General features: G+C 42.5%; 1 protein-coding gene across 1 annotated transcript; it reads left to right on the plus strand.

Annotated features, from left to right (window-relative positions):
- Positions 1–389: 389 nt before the first annotated feature.
- Positions 390–14,724, plus strand: LOC149273426 (kinesin-like protein KIF18B). The gene is made up of 13 exons (XM_089506338.1): positions 390–711; positions 1,009–1,166; positions 1,500–1,604; positions 2,298–2,408; positions 3,893–4,090; positions 4,795–4,971; positions 5,100–5,174; positions 5,258–5,358; positions 10,893–11,113; positions 12,043–12,655; positions 14,191–14,301; positions 14,402–14,505; positions 14,603–14,724. The coding sequence occupies exons 1-13, from the start codon at positions 390–392 to the stop codon at positions 14,722–14,724; spliced, it is 2,418 nt and encodes an 805-aa protein (XP_089362464.1).
- Positions 14,725–19,553: the final 4,829 nt, after the last annotated feature.

Consider the following 19,553-nt stretch of genomic DNA (forward strand, 5'->3'; position numbering starts at 1 on the left):
TTCTGGGCTTGCGGCGCGTCTCTTGTATTTGAATAATTCCGCAGGAAGAGTTGCGTTTCTCTTCATTTTTAATAAAGTGAAGTTGCTTATAAAACAGTCTCTGTTACAGACAGCCAGCTGAGACTGATGAGATTTGTGTTCTGACTCAACACCGAAGCCACATAAATATCCCCGAAATATCCCCGCTGTGTCTTTTCAATACATTTTGTCCGATACCCAAAAGCCTGCGGAGTTTTCCCTGCAGCGACCGGCCGGCGGTCTCTCCCCTGCGTCTCGTATAAATCACTGCATGCAGCTGTCACGCCGGACACGTGAACGTCATACGCGGAGTTGTTTCTCTAATCAGGACTGTGTCTAATCCTCTCAGATCCGCAGCGCCCCCGAGGAACATGACGGCTGCCGCTGCCCCCGAGGAGGGCAATGTGTCCGTGGTGGTCCGTGTGAGACCCCCAAACTCTCGAGAACAGGAAGGCAATCATTGCCCGGTGGTGCAGGTTGTGGACGACAGCATCTTGGTGTTTGACCCCGACGAGCCTGACACATCCGGGGTCTTCTCCGGCCTGAGGGGCTACGACGGGACGAAGCGCAAAGGGAAGGACTTAAAGTTTATATTTGACCGCGTGTTCGGGGAGGGCGCGACGCAGCAGGACGTGTTCCAACACACCACCAAGGAGATCTTGGACGGGGTCCTGAACGGCTACAACTGCTCTGGTACCACAACTCTCTGCTGAACCGCATTTGTGGAGATATAAGTGGGTCAGCGGCTGAGGGTTTTGGGAGCTGTAGTCCCCCACCATCAGATAATCTCCTGTGAAGCTATATTTACACATTCTATATTAAGGGGGATTGCGGTATATATTCACCCTTTTGGGATCATAACAAGATTATCGTTGCCAGGTCCAATGCCTGCCCGCCGTTACTCTAGTGTTTAGATCATATAGACATTAATGGCACTTGTTGACAGTTTGTGGCAGCTTCGTGACCCCTGTCCCACTTTCTTCAATGCAGTTTTTGCCTACGGAGCCACGGGGGCAGGAAAGACGCATACGATGCTGGGCACAGAGGCAGACCCTGGGGTCATGTACCTCACCATGGAGGAGCTTTACCGGCGGATCGAAGCAATCCAAGAAGAGAAGTCCTGCGAGGTCCTCATCTCCTATCTCGAGGTGCCGGATACATCCCTTTTGCTGCTTTACTAATTACTTTCTTACTAGATCCTGAAACATGTATTTTTCATTTTTTTTAAGAATTTGTTCTTAGAACACTAGTCAACGACCTATGTTTCCGGGCCCCTGGGTGCAGCCCACCACAGTGCCTCATATTATAAAGTGGATTGTGCACCACCAGAAGGTTATGGTCCACAGCCTTAGAAAAAAAGGCCCATCATGCACTCGGTGCCCCTACCTGACATAAAGAATAGTCATTGTCTGTTGTTTTTTCCCCGAAAATACTTATTTTTGGAATTTGCTTTATATGTAAAACTCGTTTTGCCCCCTTAGGTGTATAACGAGCAGATCCAGGATCTTCTTGCACCCAAAGGATTCCTGGCAATCAGAGAAGATCCACAGAAAGGAGTTGTGGTTCAGGGTCTTTCTTTCCATCAGGTAAGGATGTTGGATCTTGGTCGGCTTAAATACATTCCTGCCATCCGTCCCATCCAGACCCCTAGCATTCAGAGACCCCGCGTGCTCATGGGCCCCAGAGAACTCACAAGTCTTCGGTTGTTGTCCTATAGCACTAAATATGTGTGAGCTGGCCCTAGCAAGACAGCAGTGGAGTCTGACCTCGCACTCGGGTCGTTCGGTTTCACAAGAGCTGAGATCAACTGTCCTGCTAGAAACTGGAAGTCCAAAATACTTCTTTTTTTGGGGAGGGGGGGTTGCCAGCCTGATTCCTACATTGAGCTCAAGTCTTCAATGGCTCAACCAGCTATATAATTCTCACCTTATACATGAGCCTCGTAGACTAATCGTCCACTCCCAATGCACGATCATTTAACTACAGACATGATAATGCATATTATTTATATTATTTACCTTTTATGGCCAATCTTGGTGCTCTCATAAGACCTTTTCTCCTTTTATTTCCTTCATCTCACAGAGATGTGCCGTTGGTTTCAGTGATAGATCGTATATCAGAATCTATTCTGTCATTTATTCGATGATTTCCAGGTTTCTTCAGCTCAGTGATATGTTTTTTCCTTATTATAAATGTTCTTAAGGAAGAGAGAGAGACCGATTACTCCCCGGGTATTGGCCACATTATGATTGTATAATTACTGTGTTTATTTTTTCCAGCCCAAATCCGCGGATCAGTTACTGCAGATGCTGGCCAATGGCAACCTAAACCGCACTCAACATCCAACGGATGCCAACGCGTCGTCTTCCCGATCACACGCCGTGTTCCAGGTAACACGTGGATATCTTCTCCTAACTTTAAGTATAAAAGCGTGCTTTTAATATGCATTCTTCCAAAACAAAATGAAGGCACTTTGACTCAGAAGCTACAGCCCTGCTACTGCACTTGCCCTCCTCCGCCATAGTCTGACTATTCTCGCCACTGATTGGCTGCTTAAAGCAACCAACCAGTGACAAGAAAGCTCTCCAACTAAAATCAATGAGAGCTTTCAACACATGCAAAAGGGGGTCTGAACAGAACCCCCATAGAGCATTCGCCAACCCAGCGCTGCAGCTGCCTGGAGGTAAGTATATCATTTAGCTGAGGGGTGGGGGAGAGGGGCAAATGCATTAAAGGGGCAACATGAACATCTTAAAGGGTCCACGCAGCTATCACATGCGTTAAAGTGCACGTGATGGCCGGAGTGTCCCTTTAATTGTAGTTTGGTGTTTATTTCAGTGATGTTTAGTGGCTTTTTATTATTTCTCGTTATTTATCACTCTTTAATATTGCGTTGTCCTGGAAGGTGTAGCTCTGCACGCTGTGGAGTTGTCTATGGAGAGACTCGGCGTCTCAGAAAGCGTTATTAGATGCTTTGATCTAAAGAATTCTTTTTATTAAACCTGAGCAGGGCTTGGATGATCACAGATCTGCCGGCACGCAGTATTCCTCTTTTTTTTTTTTTTTTTTTTTTTCCAGTAGCAGCAATTTTAGCAAATTGCCCCGGGCTGTACATTTACTTTTCGGCCGACCTTTTCTTGGCATCCCATTTACCTCCTGACTCAGCTATTAGTGACGACTTTCTCTTTTATTTAAGCGAGATCTTTATTCTGTAAATTTTAATGTTATTAGTAACATTCGCTCTCCCCTATTGTAATAGCACTTTGGAATCCATAAATGTAATGTTACTTTTCTCTGGCCCTACAATTTACATTTATTTACACAAAATAAACCCTATTTCATTGCGTTCACAGGTTAAATAAACTGTGTATATATTAGAACCACGTCTTACGTGTATACCATGGGAGCAGCCGTATTCCTGTCCTCAGGATCTCTTTAAGAGCTCTTGATACTACCTGCGGCCCTCCAGCTGCGGCCCTCCAGCTGCGGCCCCTGGCCTATTGGACCCCTCTGTTAGTAGTGATGTTAACTTGAAAGCATCAGCCACTGGTGGGTCACTGTTGGCCAGAAAGCCTCGTGGAAATTGAGTTGCCGTCGGTCTTCTTATCTACTGCTATACGGTGGACACCTGGATGTCTCTAGCTCAGGGGCGTCCAACCTGCGGCCCTCCAGCTGCTGCAGGACTACGTCTCCCATCCTCCTCAGCCAGCCCCTTAGCTGAATGAGCATGATGGGAGTCCTGTAGTCATGCAGCAGCTGGAGGGCCGCAGCTTGGACGCCCCTCCTCTAGCTCATCTGCTAATGCTTATAATATATTAATAAACGCCATATTGAAAGCCATGTTTGTTAAGGACGTTGTCTTCTGATCTTCCAGATCTACGTGAAGCAGCAAGACCGTGCGGCCAGCATCAACCAGGACGTCCGGGTCGCCAAGATGAGCCTCATTGATTTGGCCGGTTCTGAGCGGGCTTCCTCCACCAACGCAAAAGGAGAGCGTCTCCGAGAGGGGGCCAACATTAACCGCTCGCTTCTGGCGCTCATCAACGTCATCAACGCGCTGGCCGATGCCAAGGTACTTAATAACCCCCTGGGCCTGGAGACTTGTTTTTGTACAAAGCTGATACGTTTCATATGACCCCAACATCTGATTAGTATCGTGTCGTCTACCAACTAGATGAAAGACCTTTCCGTGTCTGTTGCGTGTTAGCTTCATTTTTTTTATGTTTCGGTCGCGAGAGAACAAAATTCATTGTTTTCCTTGCTTGAAGAGACCAGCGGGGCCCTTGGCGTGGATTAATTGTGCTGGAAAAACTAAATGACAACTGGGATGTCCCACGACAGCCAATACAACAAAGCATCAGCTCTGCCAGATGTTTTGTGTTTTGGGGGAAAAAATTGTGTTTCATTTTTTATTTTTTTTTCCAGGTTAAAAATTTTTATTGGTCTTTTTTTTTTTTTTTTACAAGCGCAACAAATGTTGGAAAATATTACAAAGTTTTGAAATCCATGTTTAAAACTACAACGCTAACAAAGTGTAGTTTTAAATGAATTTTCTCTTTATTGCCGCACAGAACTTTTGCATTAATCGCTCTTTTTTCTACGAACTCCGTGGTTTTTTGACCTTGAACATATGGGTTAATAACCTCGTTTTTTAACGACTGTATTAAATAAATGCATAGAGTTGGTCTAACAGATGACTTACGCCTTTTGCTGTCTTGTTTGCGGTAGAATGTCGTTGACAGTCTGTTTTCTTTGCGGATCTCTCTTGTTCGCCAGAGCAAAAAGGCTCACATCCCGTATCGAGACAGCAAGCTGACCCGGCTGCTGAAGGACTCCATTGGGGGCAACTGCCGTACGGTGATGATCGCAGCCATTAGCCCCTCGTCTCTTAGTTATGATGACACCTACAACACTCTTAAGTATGCGAATCGGGCCAAAGAAATCAAGTTGTCGGTGAGTTCCTGCTTCCCAGACATACAGTTGTCTCAAAGCCGTAATCTTGATTATGGGCCGATTATACGTTTTTCTTGCAGATTTATTCATTTTAACCACATCTTCGTCTTTATTCTTTTTGATGACAGTTGAAAAGCAACGTGGTGAACCTTGACTGCCACATCAGCAAGTACGCAGCAGTGTGTGAGGAGCTCCGAGCCGAGGTAAGGGCACCAGAACTCCCTCGCCGAGACCACTAAGGGACCGCCGGAAGGAACGCCGCTCACCTGTTACTGTATCCTATCAGGTCGCGGAACTGAGGGAAAGACTCCGTTCTTATGAGATGAAAGAGGAGCGTCCGGATGTTCTCCCTGTGTGTCCCAGCCCGGAGCGCAATCGATCCACGAGGTAACCTTTCCGTTTAGGAATAGATTAGCCTTGGGTTCCGTAAACCCCAGCAGACAGTTTAAATGGGATTTCTGCTACGAACGCTTTACAGCAACATACCTGTGATTTCAGACATTTACGTTCGGGATGTTTGTAAACGGACCGATAAAAATAGGGTTTACAACGCCTTTCCCAGAATGCACGCTGCATCTTTTTCCTGGTTGGCTGCTTAAGTTGTGATATCGCTTTTTAACTGGTGCAGAAATCCACTTGATCCATTTTACAATGAGAAGCATCTTTAATCTGCTATAGATTTATCAGTTTATATGTTATAATATATATATATATTATCAGGGGCGTAATTAGAAACCCAGGGCCCTGGTGCAAAAAATTGCCCCAGGCCCCCCAACTCCAACAGCTGGTCTGTGCCATCATTGCCCCCACACAACTGGTCCTTGCCCTTTGCCCCCCTCCCCTTCCAACATAAAACATTTGTAAACAGTCTTACACAAATGACACACACTTACTCATACTGACTAACGCACACTCCATCTCACCCCACTTACACAATCACACATCCATGCTCACACACACAATCACACAACCATGCTCACACACACAATCATACACAATCACACATTCATGTTCTCACACACACACACACAATTACACATCCATGCTCACACACACACTCATACACAATCACACATTCATGCTGTCACACACACAATCATACATCCATGCTCACACACACACACACACATACACAATCACACATCCATGCTCACATACACAATCACACAACCATGCTCACACACACAATCATACACAATCACACATTCATGCTCACACACACAATCATACACAATCACACATTCATGCTCTCACACACACAATCATACATCCATCCTCACACACACACATACACGATCACACATCCATGCTCACACACATACACAATCACACATCCATGCTCACTCACACAACCATGCTCACACACACAATCATACACAATCACACATTCATGCTCACACACACACAATCATACATCCATGCTCACACACACACATACACAATCACACATCCATGCTCACACACACATACACAATCACACATCCATGCTCACTCACACACATACACAATCACACATCCATGCTCACACACACATACACAATCACACATCCATGCTCACTCACACAACCATGCTCACACACACAATCATACAAAATCACACATTCATGCTCACACACACAATTACACATCCATGCTCACACACACACATACACAATCACACATCCATGCTCACACACACATACACAATCACACATCCATGCTCACTCACACACACAATTACACATCCATGCTCTCACACACAATCATACACAATCACACATTCATGCTCACACACACAACCATACATCCATGCTCACACACAAGTACACATTCATGTATACATATATTCTGCCCCCGCTTAGCTTTCACCACTTCTGCAGTTTTCCATCACGAGACCCCAATATGCTCCTGTCTCCCCGTGCCGGATCAAAATTAATTAGAAAGGGCCCTTCTGACCTGGATCGGTGGGGACCAGCTCTGAAGGGCCCTTTCTAAACTATTTTAAACCGGTCCAAGGAGACAGGAAGAAGGCTGCTGCGACTCCTGTAGTTACTCCAGCGTATATTATAATATATCATATCCAGTTTTTGTTTTCTTTCTCTGTCATCTATGTATCATCATTTCTTTACCACCGCTAATTTAAATACCAGCGAGACAAATTTTAAAATGCTTCCTGGGTCAGTGTTTGGGAATTTGGTGTTTCTGGTAACGCCTTTAAATCCAGCGATAGTCGCCAACAAAGAGCTGGCGTGTGTCTGGTTTGCCGCCGACGGTAGTTCCAGTATTATAGACCCCGCTATCTTGTCTGTTGCTCATGTTTTTTGTACTCATCACCATACACGGTTTCAAAGCTTTGTTACATTTAACGACAGGCTCCGACCGCCCAGACAATCTGGAACAGTTTAACCAAAATGCCTCACATGTGCGTCGCCTGCTTCAGGGCTTAGGAAACATTTCTCCTTTAAGTTTTTTTTTTCCCCCCTCTTTTATTTCACGCCATTAAGATTAAATCTGGACAAAATAAAAAAAATATATATCCACGGGGTGGGGTGAGAGGGTGCTTATTGTGCCTCTTTGTTCATATTTTACTTTTAATTTATTGTTTCTTGTTTTTATTATTTTTTATTGTTGCTTTTTCAACATGAGAACGGAATTCTCAACTGGCCGGCACGTTTATCTCCTTTAATTCGGTTCTATATTTTGCAATTTAGTTTTTTTTTTAATTTAGTAATTTTTTTTTTTTTTTATTCTGGTCGAAATATTGGGTTCTTCCTAACTAAATAAATATGTTTATTTTATTTCTTTATTTTTTTATTTTGTTAATTTGATTTCAGTTAAACTTCAGGAGACTTAAGTTGCATTTGCATCTTTTTTTTGTTTTTTTATTTTTTTTATTTATTTTTTTTACTTTTTACAATTTGTCGTCTTACAAAAAGCCATGTTTTGATTTCTCACGGTTGGTGATTATTAAGATGTTTCATGGGGCTCTCTTTCATCTTGTCTATGTACATAAACATCCCACAAACCAAACCTATTTTTTAATCAGGGAAAAAATGAATGTTTTTAATTCTCCTAAAAGTTGCCTATATTAAAAGTGCGTTGAGTTGATTTATATTTAGAAACGGTTTACTTTGACATTATCCTACATTGGTTGAGGCATCACAATAGCCAAGAGGGAGCTGCAGCTTCCCCCAAAAAGTACTTTAATGTCTATTGATGAGGCTGCACAAAACATTAAACTGTCCATCTAATTATCTAGAGAGAGCTTAATTTATCAAAAACCTTTCTACTTGAAGGTTGGAGGAGCCAAGAGATTCATCCAGCCCAGAGCAAGGACGCAGGACACAGAAATGGACCACGACGAGATCATCTTCCCAACGACTTAACCAAAAACCCCTCAAGCGGCCACCCGAGGATCACGGGAAACAGGTAACCATCTCTGAAAAGTAAGGACGTGACGTTTTAGGTCATTTAGGTGTTCATATCAATATGTAAATAAATATATAAACGCATATTTGTGTGAGTGGGTGCAAGTTAGATCTGTATACAAGCAAATGCCTTCATGGTGGACCAGCAAGACTCGCCTTGAAACAAGGGCCAGTGTGTCGGAGGAGGCAACACTCTATATGACGTGATACTTTGTGTCCTGAAAGCCAAGCAAGGATTGTAGGTAATTTGTCTCGGAGTTCTTGACCCGCAGGTTCTTATTGCTCTCGGACGCCATCTGCATCTGCTTGTCAAGTGCTTGGGTTTTGCGTCTACTAATTAATCAGCTTCGGGTCCAACTTGGAGCGGCAATAAGGATAAAATATATCGTGGAGCGCATCCATGAATTCATTCATTTATATACATAATATTATTTATTGCCCGTAATCGCAGTCCGTACAGGAAGCGTGTTTCTCCGCGCCAGGGCCAAGATGTAGATATTTCTGACTCACTTATTCCATCCCAAAGAAATGTTGACCAACGAATAATCTTATCACCTCTTATCTACGTTACGAGTCCAACATGCACCTGGGAATTTTTAATTTTTTTATTTATTTTTTTTAGTCTTTTTTTTATTTATTTTTTATTCTTAGTCTTTTTTTTATTTTTATTATTATTATTATTTTTATAGGGTTAATATTTGCACATACGTTGCTTATGTCTCCTCTATGATTTATATCATGTTTTCCATTCCTTAGGAGCGTAGGACTCTATGGAATGCCAGGCCGCTTATCTGCCGTCTGTAATATATTTATCATTAAGCCTTGAATTTTTTCGCGTGTCATCCGTGCAAACTACTATTCTGAATAATTAGCATTAAAAAAAAAAACGCTGCGCAACAGGACATAAAATATTAACCAGACGAAAATTATCTCTTCTGCATTCCTTATTTTCCCAAATGAGTCCTAAATATTTCTCGGAAGAAGTTAAAAAAAGAGGAGGGGGGGTGGTTATTATTCTAAATATCTTCCTGGCAGCTTCTTAGCTTATCGTTTAATGTAAATATGGGATATTTGTAGATGTTTCTTTTTTTTTTTTTTTTTTGAACTCCAAAGGTAGGGCAAAAGTTTTCTTTCTTTTTTTATTATTATTGAGTTATAATAAGAGTAGTTTAAATGCAAAAAAACAGGGTGTTTTTGTTAATCCTGTATATTTTATTATTTATTCTCGTCTTTGCTGTGTTTTTGGGGGGAATATAGTCGCCTCTGCAATTTATCACCCAACAAAAAATCATCTCCTGGACTCTTTCCCTGTTTTCCTTATGCTAATCGTTTTAGCATATGGTTTAGTTAGCATGGGCTTTTTCCGTAGGTTACGTGAGGTCACAATCTGGTTAAACATATAGTTTCCTTTTTTTTTTTTTTTTTTTTTTGAGAAGACCTGTTTTTGGACATTCTTTGTTCTTTTATAATTAAATGTAATGTGTTGAGCTGAGACCCCCATTAGATGGTGCTATAAATCATTGAACCTTTTGATACTTGCGCTGCTGCCGAGGGCCGTGGCCGTTCCGGATCAGCATCATCAGCTGGAAAGCTCCAGGTTTAACACCTAAGCGATTGATCTGTGATCTGATCAATGTCTCGATTAAATAACCTTAATTCTGTGTATTATCTGTTTGTTGTTGCATAAATATTATTCCGTTTCTCACTCTTTTGTGTGTCTTGAGACGATCTGACGTTCTTCATTTTTCATTTGCTGATACAGGATTCTGATTCCGAGAACTTTAGTTTCACGGAACATGAGACGAGTCTGCGTGTTGGACCGGAACCCTTAAACAGTGATACTGAGAGGTAAATGGAGTCAGACGATGGTGATGCTCAGATAAAGGGACTGTCCAGCCGTCTTATGCACTTTAATGTTCGTGGTCCCGTTCCCTGCCTCCCAGCTATTTGCTGTGCAGGAAAAGTGGTTGGCGGGACACGTGCCGGCCCGGGGGGGAGGAGGTCCGAGACCCCCAGTCTGCATGAGCAGAAACCCATCCCATTGATTTCAGTGCAGAACGAAAGTCCACGGATGAGGTGTTCCACAAGCAGTTCTGGAGTTTTTTTTATTTCACAAAATAACCCGCATGGTAGTTTAATATGCAATGTCCGTTGGTGAGGCTGCCCGGGACATTAAACTGTCCCTTTATCTGGTTCACCTTCGCTTTCAATGTCCGACCAACGGCTGTTTCCGTTCGCTGGGGGAGGACTGCGGCTCTGACGTTAATAGAGGTGACGATGATTTCTGTGCTCGTTTTTTATTAATCTGAAGTTAAAATATTGCATCCTTAGCGTCTGTATTATTTCCGCGTGGGCAATTCATCAACTCCGACTACGTAACGTTTCGGCTATTCAACCCGTCTCTGATAATAACTTTCAACTCTTAGCGTCCGTTACAAGATACCGCTTCTTTACAGCCTCGCTGAACATGTGTCTTGAATCTGTGATTTTAACTATTTATTTAACCTGTCGCAGGTTAATCAGCGCTTTCCTGCATGTGATCCGAAAACAGAGCGAGACCCTAAAGCGTGCCGACCTTCAGACCCCCGAGATGGACGCCGAGGTACGAGAACTGGAGCGGCTCGCTCTACGGGTACGGGGTGACTTTACTACCAAGCAGGTCAAGCTGAAGCTTCCCGATACAGACGCCGGTAACCCCATCAAAGAAGAGGATCCGTTACTGCCGCCCATTGATGGTAGGTCCGTTCTGTCATGGCTACATGATGCTCTGTAGGCACCCTGTTTACATATCTACCCCTGCGGCCATGACAAGGGTTAATTATATCTGCCCTTGTTGGGGGGGGGGGGACATTGGACCAGGACCAAAAAAATATGGAGGAAACATGGAAACTAATTTGTAGCTTTAATAATAGCCTTAAATGTTTTTTTCTGTGTTTTTCATAAATCCATTAAAATAATCTGTTTCTATTTACAGTTTAAATAATTAAGTAGAAAGTCCCCGAATTAAAAAGGCTCTTCCCGTATCCTAACCTCTTTTAATCCGCCGTGAAAGGATTAGGACGATGTTTTATGTCTTTTTTTTTTTGTTTGTTTTCTCCAGTAAAGCGTAAAATGAGGCACTTTCCTAGCGGGGGGTTTGACCGACATCGCGGTAATAGAGACGTTTTCAGCTGGTGAAGAGCAAAAGGGTACATATGGGGAGCGCGTACTCCACGGGGTTTCTGCCTCGGGCTCCTCCGTGAGTTGTTTTCATACTACGGAGCGGTACAAGCCCTTCGAGCACTGATGGGAGACGCGGGAAATAATTGACCCGTTACATAAAAAATGTAATTAAATGCGCATGCGCGGTGATTGCATCGCCTCGGCAAGAACGCATGGCGCTTTCGTGCATCAGTAATGAAGTCCATTATTGAGAGAGGTTTTTTTCTTGAATTCTTGTTTTTTAACTGATTTCTCCCGTTTTAAGGAAAAGCTCTTTACACAATCATTAGGTTATTTATAAAAATAACCTAGGCGCCTGGTTTCTGACATTCACAATTTGGGAATCTCGAGTCGAGAAGGCGTTGGGAAGGGCATCTGGTGGCCATGTTTATTGCCAATCCTGACATACGTGCTGCCGAAAATCTCTTGTATGTATTCATGCCGTGTGCGATCTGCCTTCCAGATGCCGAGGCTGATGTGAAGCCGCAGATCGCTGTTGCCCCAGTAGCCTCCGTTAAGAAAAGGCATCCGCTGAAACGTTGCAGGCGAGAGCTTCTGCCGGACGCCAGCCCCACGCTTCGAAGTCCGGTTGTGCCAGCGAAGCGGAGAAGAGAAGCCGAATCCCGCACTCCATCCAAAGCCCACGAAACGCGCCTTCCTAGCACCCCGGAGGCGCAAGTCAAGAGGCCAAGAAAGTCCTCCATACCTAGCAGAAGCCGGCCGAACCTCAGATCCAGCGCCAGTCTGTTTCACAGCAAATCCAATGATGCCGTTGTTGGCCAACCCTCGAGAAAGACTTCCCTGTGCACCCCAAAACAAGCAACGCAAGCAAAGTCAAATGTCCCGGCGAACGCCATCACTAAAGCCCGTGTACCGCTGGCCACGTCGGCCCTTCAGAACTGCGCCTCGGTCCCTGCCGCAGCGCTAGCTGTCAGGGACCTGAATGCCACCTTCGATGTGTCGGAGGACGTTTTTCTGGCTCCTGACCTTAACACGACCGTGACCTTCGGAACGTCTGAGTTTTCCGGGTGGGAAAACGTTAATTCGCAGCACATAGATAGCACGTTTGGCAAAAGGTCAGTAACGCGGCAGACGTCTCGTAAGTAATGTGCGGGGACCGCTGGAGTTTCCTTTTTCTTTCCAACTTCCTGAGCTTAGAAGAATTGTTACGCTGGAAAGTAAATCAATGTTTGTTTTTCTACTGATTTATGTCATTCAAGAAAAATCACGTAAGCCCCGTTACCATTTTGCACTCGCAGACGAACATTACTTTCCAGGGATCTTAACAGCAGCAAGTCTTTAAATGTTCTTGAAAACTTGTAATATACGGCACGTAATCGGCAAAGGGTTTGGGTAAATAAACACATTTTTAGTAAATAAGCATAAGAACAGTGTACAAATTCAAGAGAGCCTTCTACCCGAGAGTGAGATCAATCCCTAAAGAATAAAATGTCTCTGTGATTATAAGAAGTTAACATTTTTTTATTATTTTTGCTATTTCTACAGTGAATCTATGAGCCAAAATGAACCTTTTTTTAATGGAGAAAGCTTTTCCTTACAGTGAGGGCCGTAAAGCTCAGGAATACACACCTTAGGGGAGCGGCGAGGGCAGGTGATGTGGATACCTTTTTAAGAAATAGGTGACTCATTTTTTTAACCCCTTAGGGCCAATAGACCTTAAACCCATCAGTGACAGTGCCTTGTTGTAAAGGGGTTAAAGGAAGTGCAGCCATTCATCTCTGATAAATATTTAAAATTAGGGTTTCTTTTATTATTTATTAATCTAGATCAACATAGATAAGGGTTATCTGAACTTAATGGACTCCTTTTAAACCTCATTAACCATGTACGTTCTGGCAAAGTCTAGTCTCACACAGCTGAATGTTGGCCTTCTCAATGTTTGCTTTCTGGATACCTTTAACAATCTAATTTCTCGCTGCGTTGACGCTGATTACAGTTTTCATCCTCAATATGTCCTCCTGTAATCTTTGGTTAAAATCTCAGCCCTCGGGTATTCACATCTGTAAAAGGAATTGGCAGACACAGCGTGTTTCTTTTCCAGTGGTTCATTTAGAATGCGCTCACAGCTGGATATAATGTATCGCAGCGCTTTGGCTGTCTCTGGTGGGCTTCGTCCAGTCCGTTTCTTTCGCAGGTGTCTTCTGGAAAAGGAAATATTCTTTTTTTTCCACCTAATTTCCTTTGGTTTAGCAGATAAAATGTTTCTGTGCTCCAAGTTCATGTATCGCAGAGTTTGAGTCCCGGAGGAAAGATCATAGAGAGGCGTCACTGAATTGCACGATGTCTAATGGTTAGAGATCATCTCTATGGTTTCTCCGTGGTGTTCTTCTTGTGGTCAGAGACCAGCTCCAACTTTCTACGATGAAGGAAGCAGAAGCAAACAAGAAGGGGTTTATCTTCTAAACTATAGGCGCAAGAATTGACAAAATAAAGTGCAAATTAGTTAACTAGAAAGTCAGACTTTGTGTTTGTGGGATGGGGTCAACTACAACGGCCTTGAGAACACATTCATTTGTTGGCGACTGGATGGTTTTATGAGGTCGGGGGGCGAATTATCATCTTTCCCATTTAAAATATTTTCTTTATCCAGTTCCGAGGTTGCGGTGTTCACCATGAACGGTCGGTCGGTGAAGCTTACGACTTCTTCTCAGATGTCGTCCGTTGCAAAGTCCTACCCCCACCGGAGGAGGAGGTCGAACAGGTGAGACATGGAACCCGCGGTACAGTGTGTACGAAACAAACGTAACAGTCTGGAATGGTACGAAACGTTTCACACTCTGATTATGTTGTGTGTTCTCCAGTTCGTCCTCCATGCGCGCAGGTTCTTCAACGGTTGGCCAAAGCAAGATTGCAAAATTACAACTTGGCACGGTGAAAAAGCCTCTAAGACCACCTACCATTGCAGGTAATGATATATATATCGGTTAGAGTGAGGTCCCCCCGCCTGACTGTACTGGTTGGTTTATGGCAGCTTACGCAGGATCCACATGTTTGTCCCCCAGAGAGCTGCAGCCCCCAGAGACAGAGCGGCAAGAAGAGCGTAAAAGGGAACACCGCCTTTGGCCGGTCCGTGTCGGCAGCGCCGGCGACCAGGTTCATGCAACTTACAGCGGTCAAGTCATAACATTCAGCCGACTACGTGCTACGTATTTTTTTTCATATAATGTATTGATTTTATTATTTTCCCATACTGCTTGATCCACCCAAATATTTGTTCGGATATTCTTTTATTTTTTTTGGTATTAGATTTTTTTATATTATTATTATTTTTCTTTGTACTGCTTCAAATCGAACAAGTTGTATAAATGTCAATTTCTTCTATATTCAGCCATTTATAAATCTGTTTTCAGGACAGGTTCTTTATAATCTTCCGGATCGGACGCAGATGCTTTAAAACCGTCCATATGCTCTGTGCCTGTGTGTCCGGGCAGCCATTTATGGGTCACTAAGATAAGAACTCCGAACGTGAAAAATGTTGCTACGTGATTATCGCATATTGGGTCAGTTTATTTCAGTTCTAACATTGCGTGAGGACTATAACTCCCAGCATCCCTTTTCTCTGCGGGTATCTATGATCACAAGCTGTCAGTCTGTAGTTGGCGTCACGTTATCTGTCATGGCTGCCCAGATCTTTAGAACATTGAACATAATTACAACTAGATTTTAGTGTGATCGGAATTTTTGTTTATGTATCTGCCATACGAGTATATTATATTTAAATGTATATATTTTTGTGTATTTTTACTTAGATTTTACTTTATTTCCTTTTAATACATATATATTTAAAGTTGTACTGAGCAGCTTTTACACATTTTCATCTCATAACACGTCATATCATTTATTAGCAATTATTTTTTGTTTGTTTTTGTTGGAATAATGGTAATTCACATTAATCCAAATATTCAATTTTATTGCAGGCATAACCAGCAGGTGCCTTGCCGGGTGTTGTGAAACTACAACTCCCATGATGCTCTAGCTATCAGCCAGCCATAGACTAGCTGAGCCTCTCCGGAGTTACGGTTCCACAACAGCTGATGAGCCACCGACCCCCGGAATCTGAATATTTAAAAAAGTCACTTACCAAGAAGTAGATATTTTTTTTTAGTTCTATAACAACCCAATGTTTTAAAGACCCCCCCCCCCCCCCGCTAAATCTGTGTAATAGATTTCAAATTAGCTTTCTTATATCAGGTAGGCGCATAACTGCTTAATACATTTTCAAGATGAGATGATATATTTTTTCATAATGCCTTCGCTCAAACCCCTCTGGGATTTAAGGGGTTAAAACACAGCATCACCCAGTGTCTGGACAAGTCGGAAGCCTCCTGCTTTATTAATCAGAAGTTATGGAGTCCGGCTCTGACCTCGGATTCATCCTATGTCTCCACGAGGCTGCGTTTGTCATTTTGGGATATTTTCTACGAATTCCACAAAACACCCCAAATTAGCAATTGCTTGAGTTACAATTATATTACAGCAGCCCCTTAACCCCCGATACCATATTGCGAAACGTAACAATTTCAAGAATTTGCTTACAATATTAAATCATTAAATATTTTTTTTTAGCTCTCCATCACTAATTCCAAAAGCAATTAAAAAAAAAAAAAAGGAAAATATTGTGTTAAGCGGAATAAGTAAAAATACCGCCTCTCAATAATTCCCTGAATATATATATATATTATTTATTTCAAATGAAAATTCCCTTTACTTAGACTTCTTAGACAATAACGTTTTACAACGCGGATTTCTAAGTGATTTCGTCGTGCCCTTAGGTGCTCCGGCGGAGGTAAAGAATTTCCTTTTATTGAGTGTTTAGAAAGAAAAAAAACAAAACACTATTGGCTTGGAATGTCATGTATGTAAAGTGAGTATTGTAATATTTTGTTATATTATAAATATATATATATATATATATATATATATATATATATTATACTGGGCAGAGATCATGCAGGGGACTGCAAATTATTTTAATGTGTCTGTACATATTATTTTTTTCCCTTACATCCCCCCCCCCCTATTTTTAATGATTGTGACATTTGTAGATATTTATCTGTGGAATATATAATGGTTGATCATTTTACATGCTTTTGTATAAACATAAATGTTTTTACTTGTGCGGGTTTTGATACATTCCTTATTTTGTGGTGTAGATGAGAAAAAAATAAATAAATCAGCTCGCCATAAAGAAAAGCCGACCCCAGCGCGTTTCTCCTGCCAAAAGATTTTTAATGTTTAGTAAATAGGATGAAATGTAAATTATTCATCTCATTGGTGCCACTGTTTAGTAAATAAGCCCCTATAGAATTAGATTTGATCTAATGGTGACAATTCCTGGTATTTCTGGGTGGTTGGCGACGCTGCTCGTTGGAAGGTCTTCTCCTGCGGAAGCTGCCGGGTTGCGTCGCCTTCTATATACGGTTAATATGGGGATATACAGTCCTCCGTCTCCTGTTTTAGTGAACGGACCTCTCTGTTTTTCATAAGGCTCACTAAACATTTAAGACAGGGGTGTCCAACCTGCGCCCCTCCAGCGGCTGCAGGACTACATCTCCCATAATGCTCTTTCAGCTAAGAGGCTGGCTGAGGAGTATGGGCAATGCAGCAGCTGTAGGGCCGCAGGTTGGACGCCCCTGGTTTAAGACAATCCTTCTATTTCAATACGACATAATTTGGGGACATCAAAGCCCTTACTTCATGCATCAAAACACAAGTTTGTATCCTAATTGTATAGCAGGTGCAAAGAACCTTGTGTCTTGGTCTTTGAAGATTAGCACTTTTGGGGTGGATGGCTTGAGCGTGATGGGAAGTCCATGAACATTTTGAGGCTATTTGTAGCCTGGGACAGCTGTAGGACTTTGGCTTTCCTGCCCCGTGGCATATGGGTCATTTGTTTTTGAAGACCATCAAAAATGGCGGCACTGTTGAACACAGACCCCACAGTATATATCATCATCAGGGTTAGGAACGCTGCAGGGGTTGCCTGTGGGGGCCAATATTATCCTAAATCACCCGTTGTTGGAGTCCCAACAAGTCAGGTTTCCTGTCCCTACGGTAGAAAGAAAAGCCTTTCTTCTTCAAACTCCTTTGCAAAGAAGTTCTGCTAACGCCAGAACACATGCGTACAATTAAGGGTTTTTACATCGAGTGAGTTTTGTGCTCCAGATATGGATCTGAAACCTTTAATTTGTTAAAGATGGGATTTGTACGAGAGTCAACCCTTGTCAGGCCATATGGAGCAATGTGTAACTAATTTCCCTGTGTTTAATGGTCATCACCTTGCTGTTCAGACGGGGAAATTGATTTTATGGGCAGGTATTGCATTCTGCGGTGTACAGGATAACCGGCTCATGTGCTCCTTTCTTCTATGTCTGCCCCCACGGGGGGCTTTAATAAGACGGGGTCTCCATCTGGCACAGAGCCCTTTCCAGGAGCTAATAGAAAATGCACTTTTATGATAAACCGCCTGTCATTCGTAACAAAAGTGTGATTTCTGTTTTATCATGGTCTGCTGTGTTTTTTGGGGGGGGTTTTATGTATTTTTTTTTTTTTTTTTTTTTTAAAGCAAGGTTAGTATTCCTGTAAAATTCGTTCTTTGTCTTTCTTTGCGTGTAACTTGTTAGTACAAGACAGATGTGGATGATTTTGTAATAAAAAAAAAAACAACCTTATTTCTGTTTTAAAACTTCTTGTTTTCAGGCTTTCTTCACTTTTAAGAAAAAAAAAAAATAATTATTATATGCGTGGCCACGCACTCCAAATCCTGATTTTAATCATTAGGATCTCGTACATGTGTTACCAGGTACTACTTTACGGACTTATTTAAGGTTTCTGCTTTCTAGGAAACCCTGCTTCAAACCTATATTTCATAAATCCCCGCTAACATATGCTATCTTTTGATGGGCAAGAGAATGCCTCTGTCTTAATAACAGAGTTGGTCACTCTGGCTAATGAGTCTATGGGGAAATAGACTTTATTACCATCCTCATAAAGGATAAATAGTATTTGAGGAGAAGGGCCCAGGGTTTACATTGTAAAGTATGTTTTTCATTCCTAAAATGCGTAACCTTGTGTTTTTCTATGTTGAACTTTACCTGCCACGGATCTCTTTAGATATTAACACAAGCGATTTTTATCTCCGATCCAACAGTTCTGATGTACGGTAGGAATATATTTTTTTTTAAGCTGCGACAATTATTGTGAAGTGGTTCAAGTGCATTTAGGGTTCTTAGAGATCGTTAAGCACCTAATGTGACGTTTTTTGGACGTCAACAAGCACAGAAGCAAAAAAAGGAATAAGTGTTGGGCGCCACATGCCATAGATCATATAAATAAAGTGTTTGTGACGAGACTGTTGATCAGCGGAGAGTGATGTGCGTTGACGATGTGTATTTTGTCTGTAGGAAATTGCTGCCTTAGAAGGATAATGCTCGAGTACAAATTTGCTCCTACTTGCTAAGCAATGCGATTTAATCCCCTCCAGCTGCAAAAAAAAAAAAGTGAAAAAAAATTAAGCTCGTTTTGACAGCGTTATTTACCGGGTCCTTCGAAGCGGTGGGGGGGGGGGGGGATGCTACTTCGACTGGGATGTGCGAGAGAATGGAATTCTTAGGAAGAGTCGTAGCTTGTGGGTTATAATAAGCACCTCGAAGGTATGTGAATGAAAGATTGGAGAAAGGGAAGAAAACCTCCCAAGGGTGATTTTTTTTATTTATTTATTTTTGGGGGGGGAAATGATCGTTTGATAATCATCTTTGATTGACTGATCGGTCTCGGTTGCCACCCCTCCCATGTACTGGGAAGTAAAGAGCAAGTCAAACACCCCCCTCCCCGGCTTATGTTACGTACGATTCCTTTAAGAATCTCCCCTGTTTGCGTTCTATCTCCTGTGCTGGGACTTGCGCCAGCCTGGGAACATTAATGATCAAAGAAGGAATTGCGGGGAGGAATAAG

The sequence above is a fragment of the Sceloporus occidentalis genome, unplaced genomic scaffold (assembly GCF_023333645.1).
Source record: "Sceloporus occidentalis isolate IW3139 unplaced genomic scaffold, rSceOcc1.0.p SCAF_377, whole genome shotgun sequence".
NCBI lineage: Eukaryota > Metazoa > Chordata > Lepidosauria > Squamata > Phrynosomatidae > Sceloporus > Sceloporus occidentalis.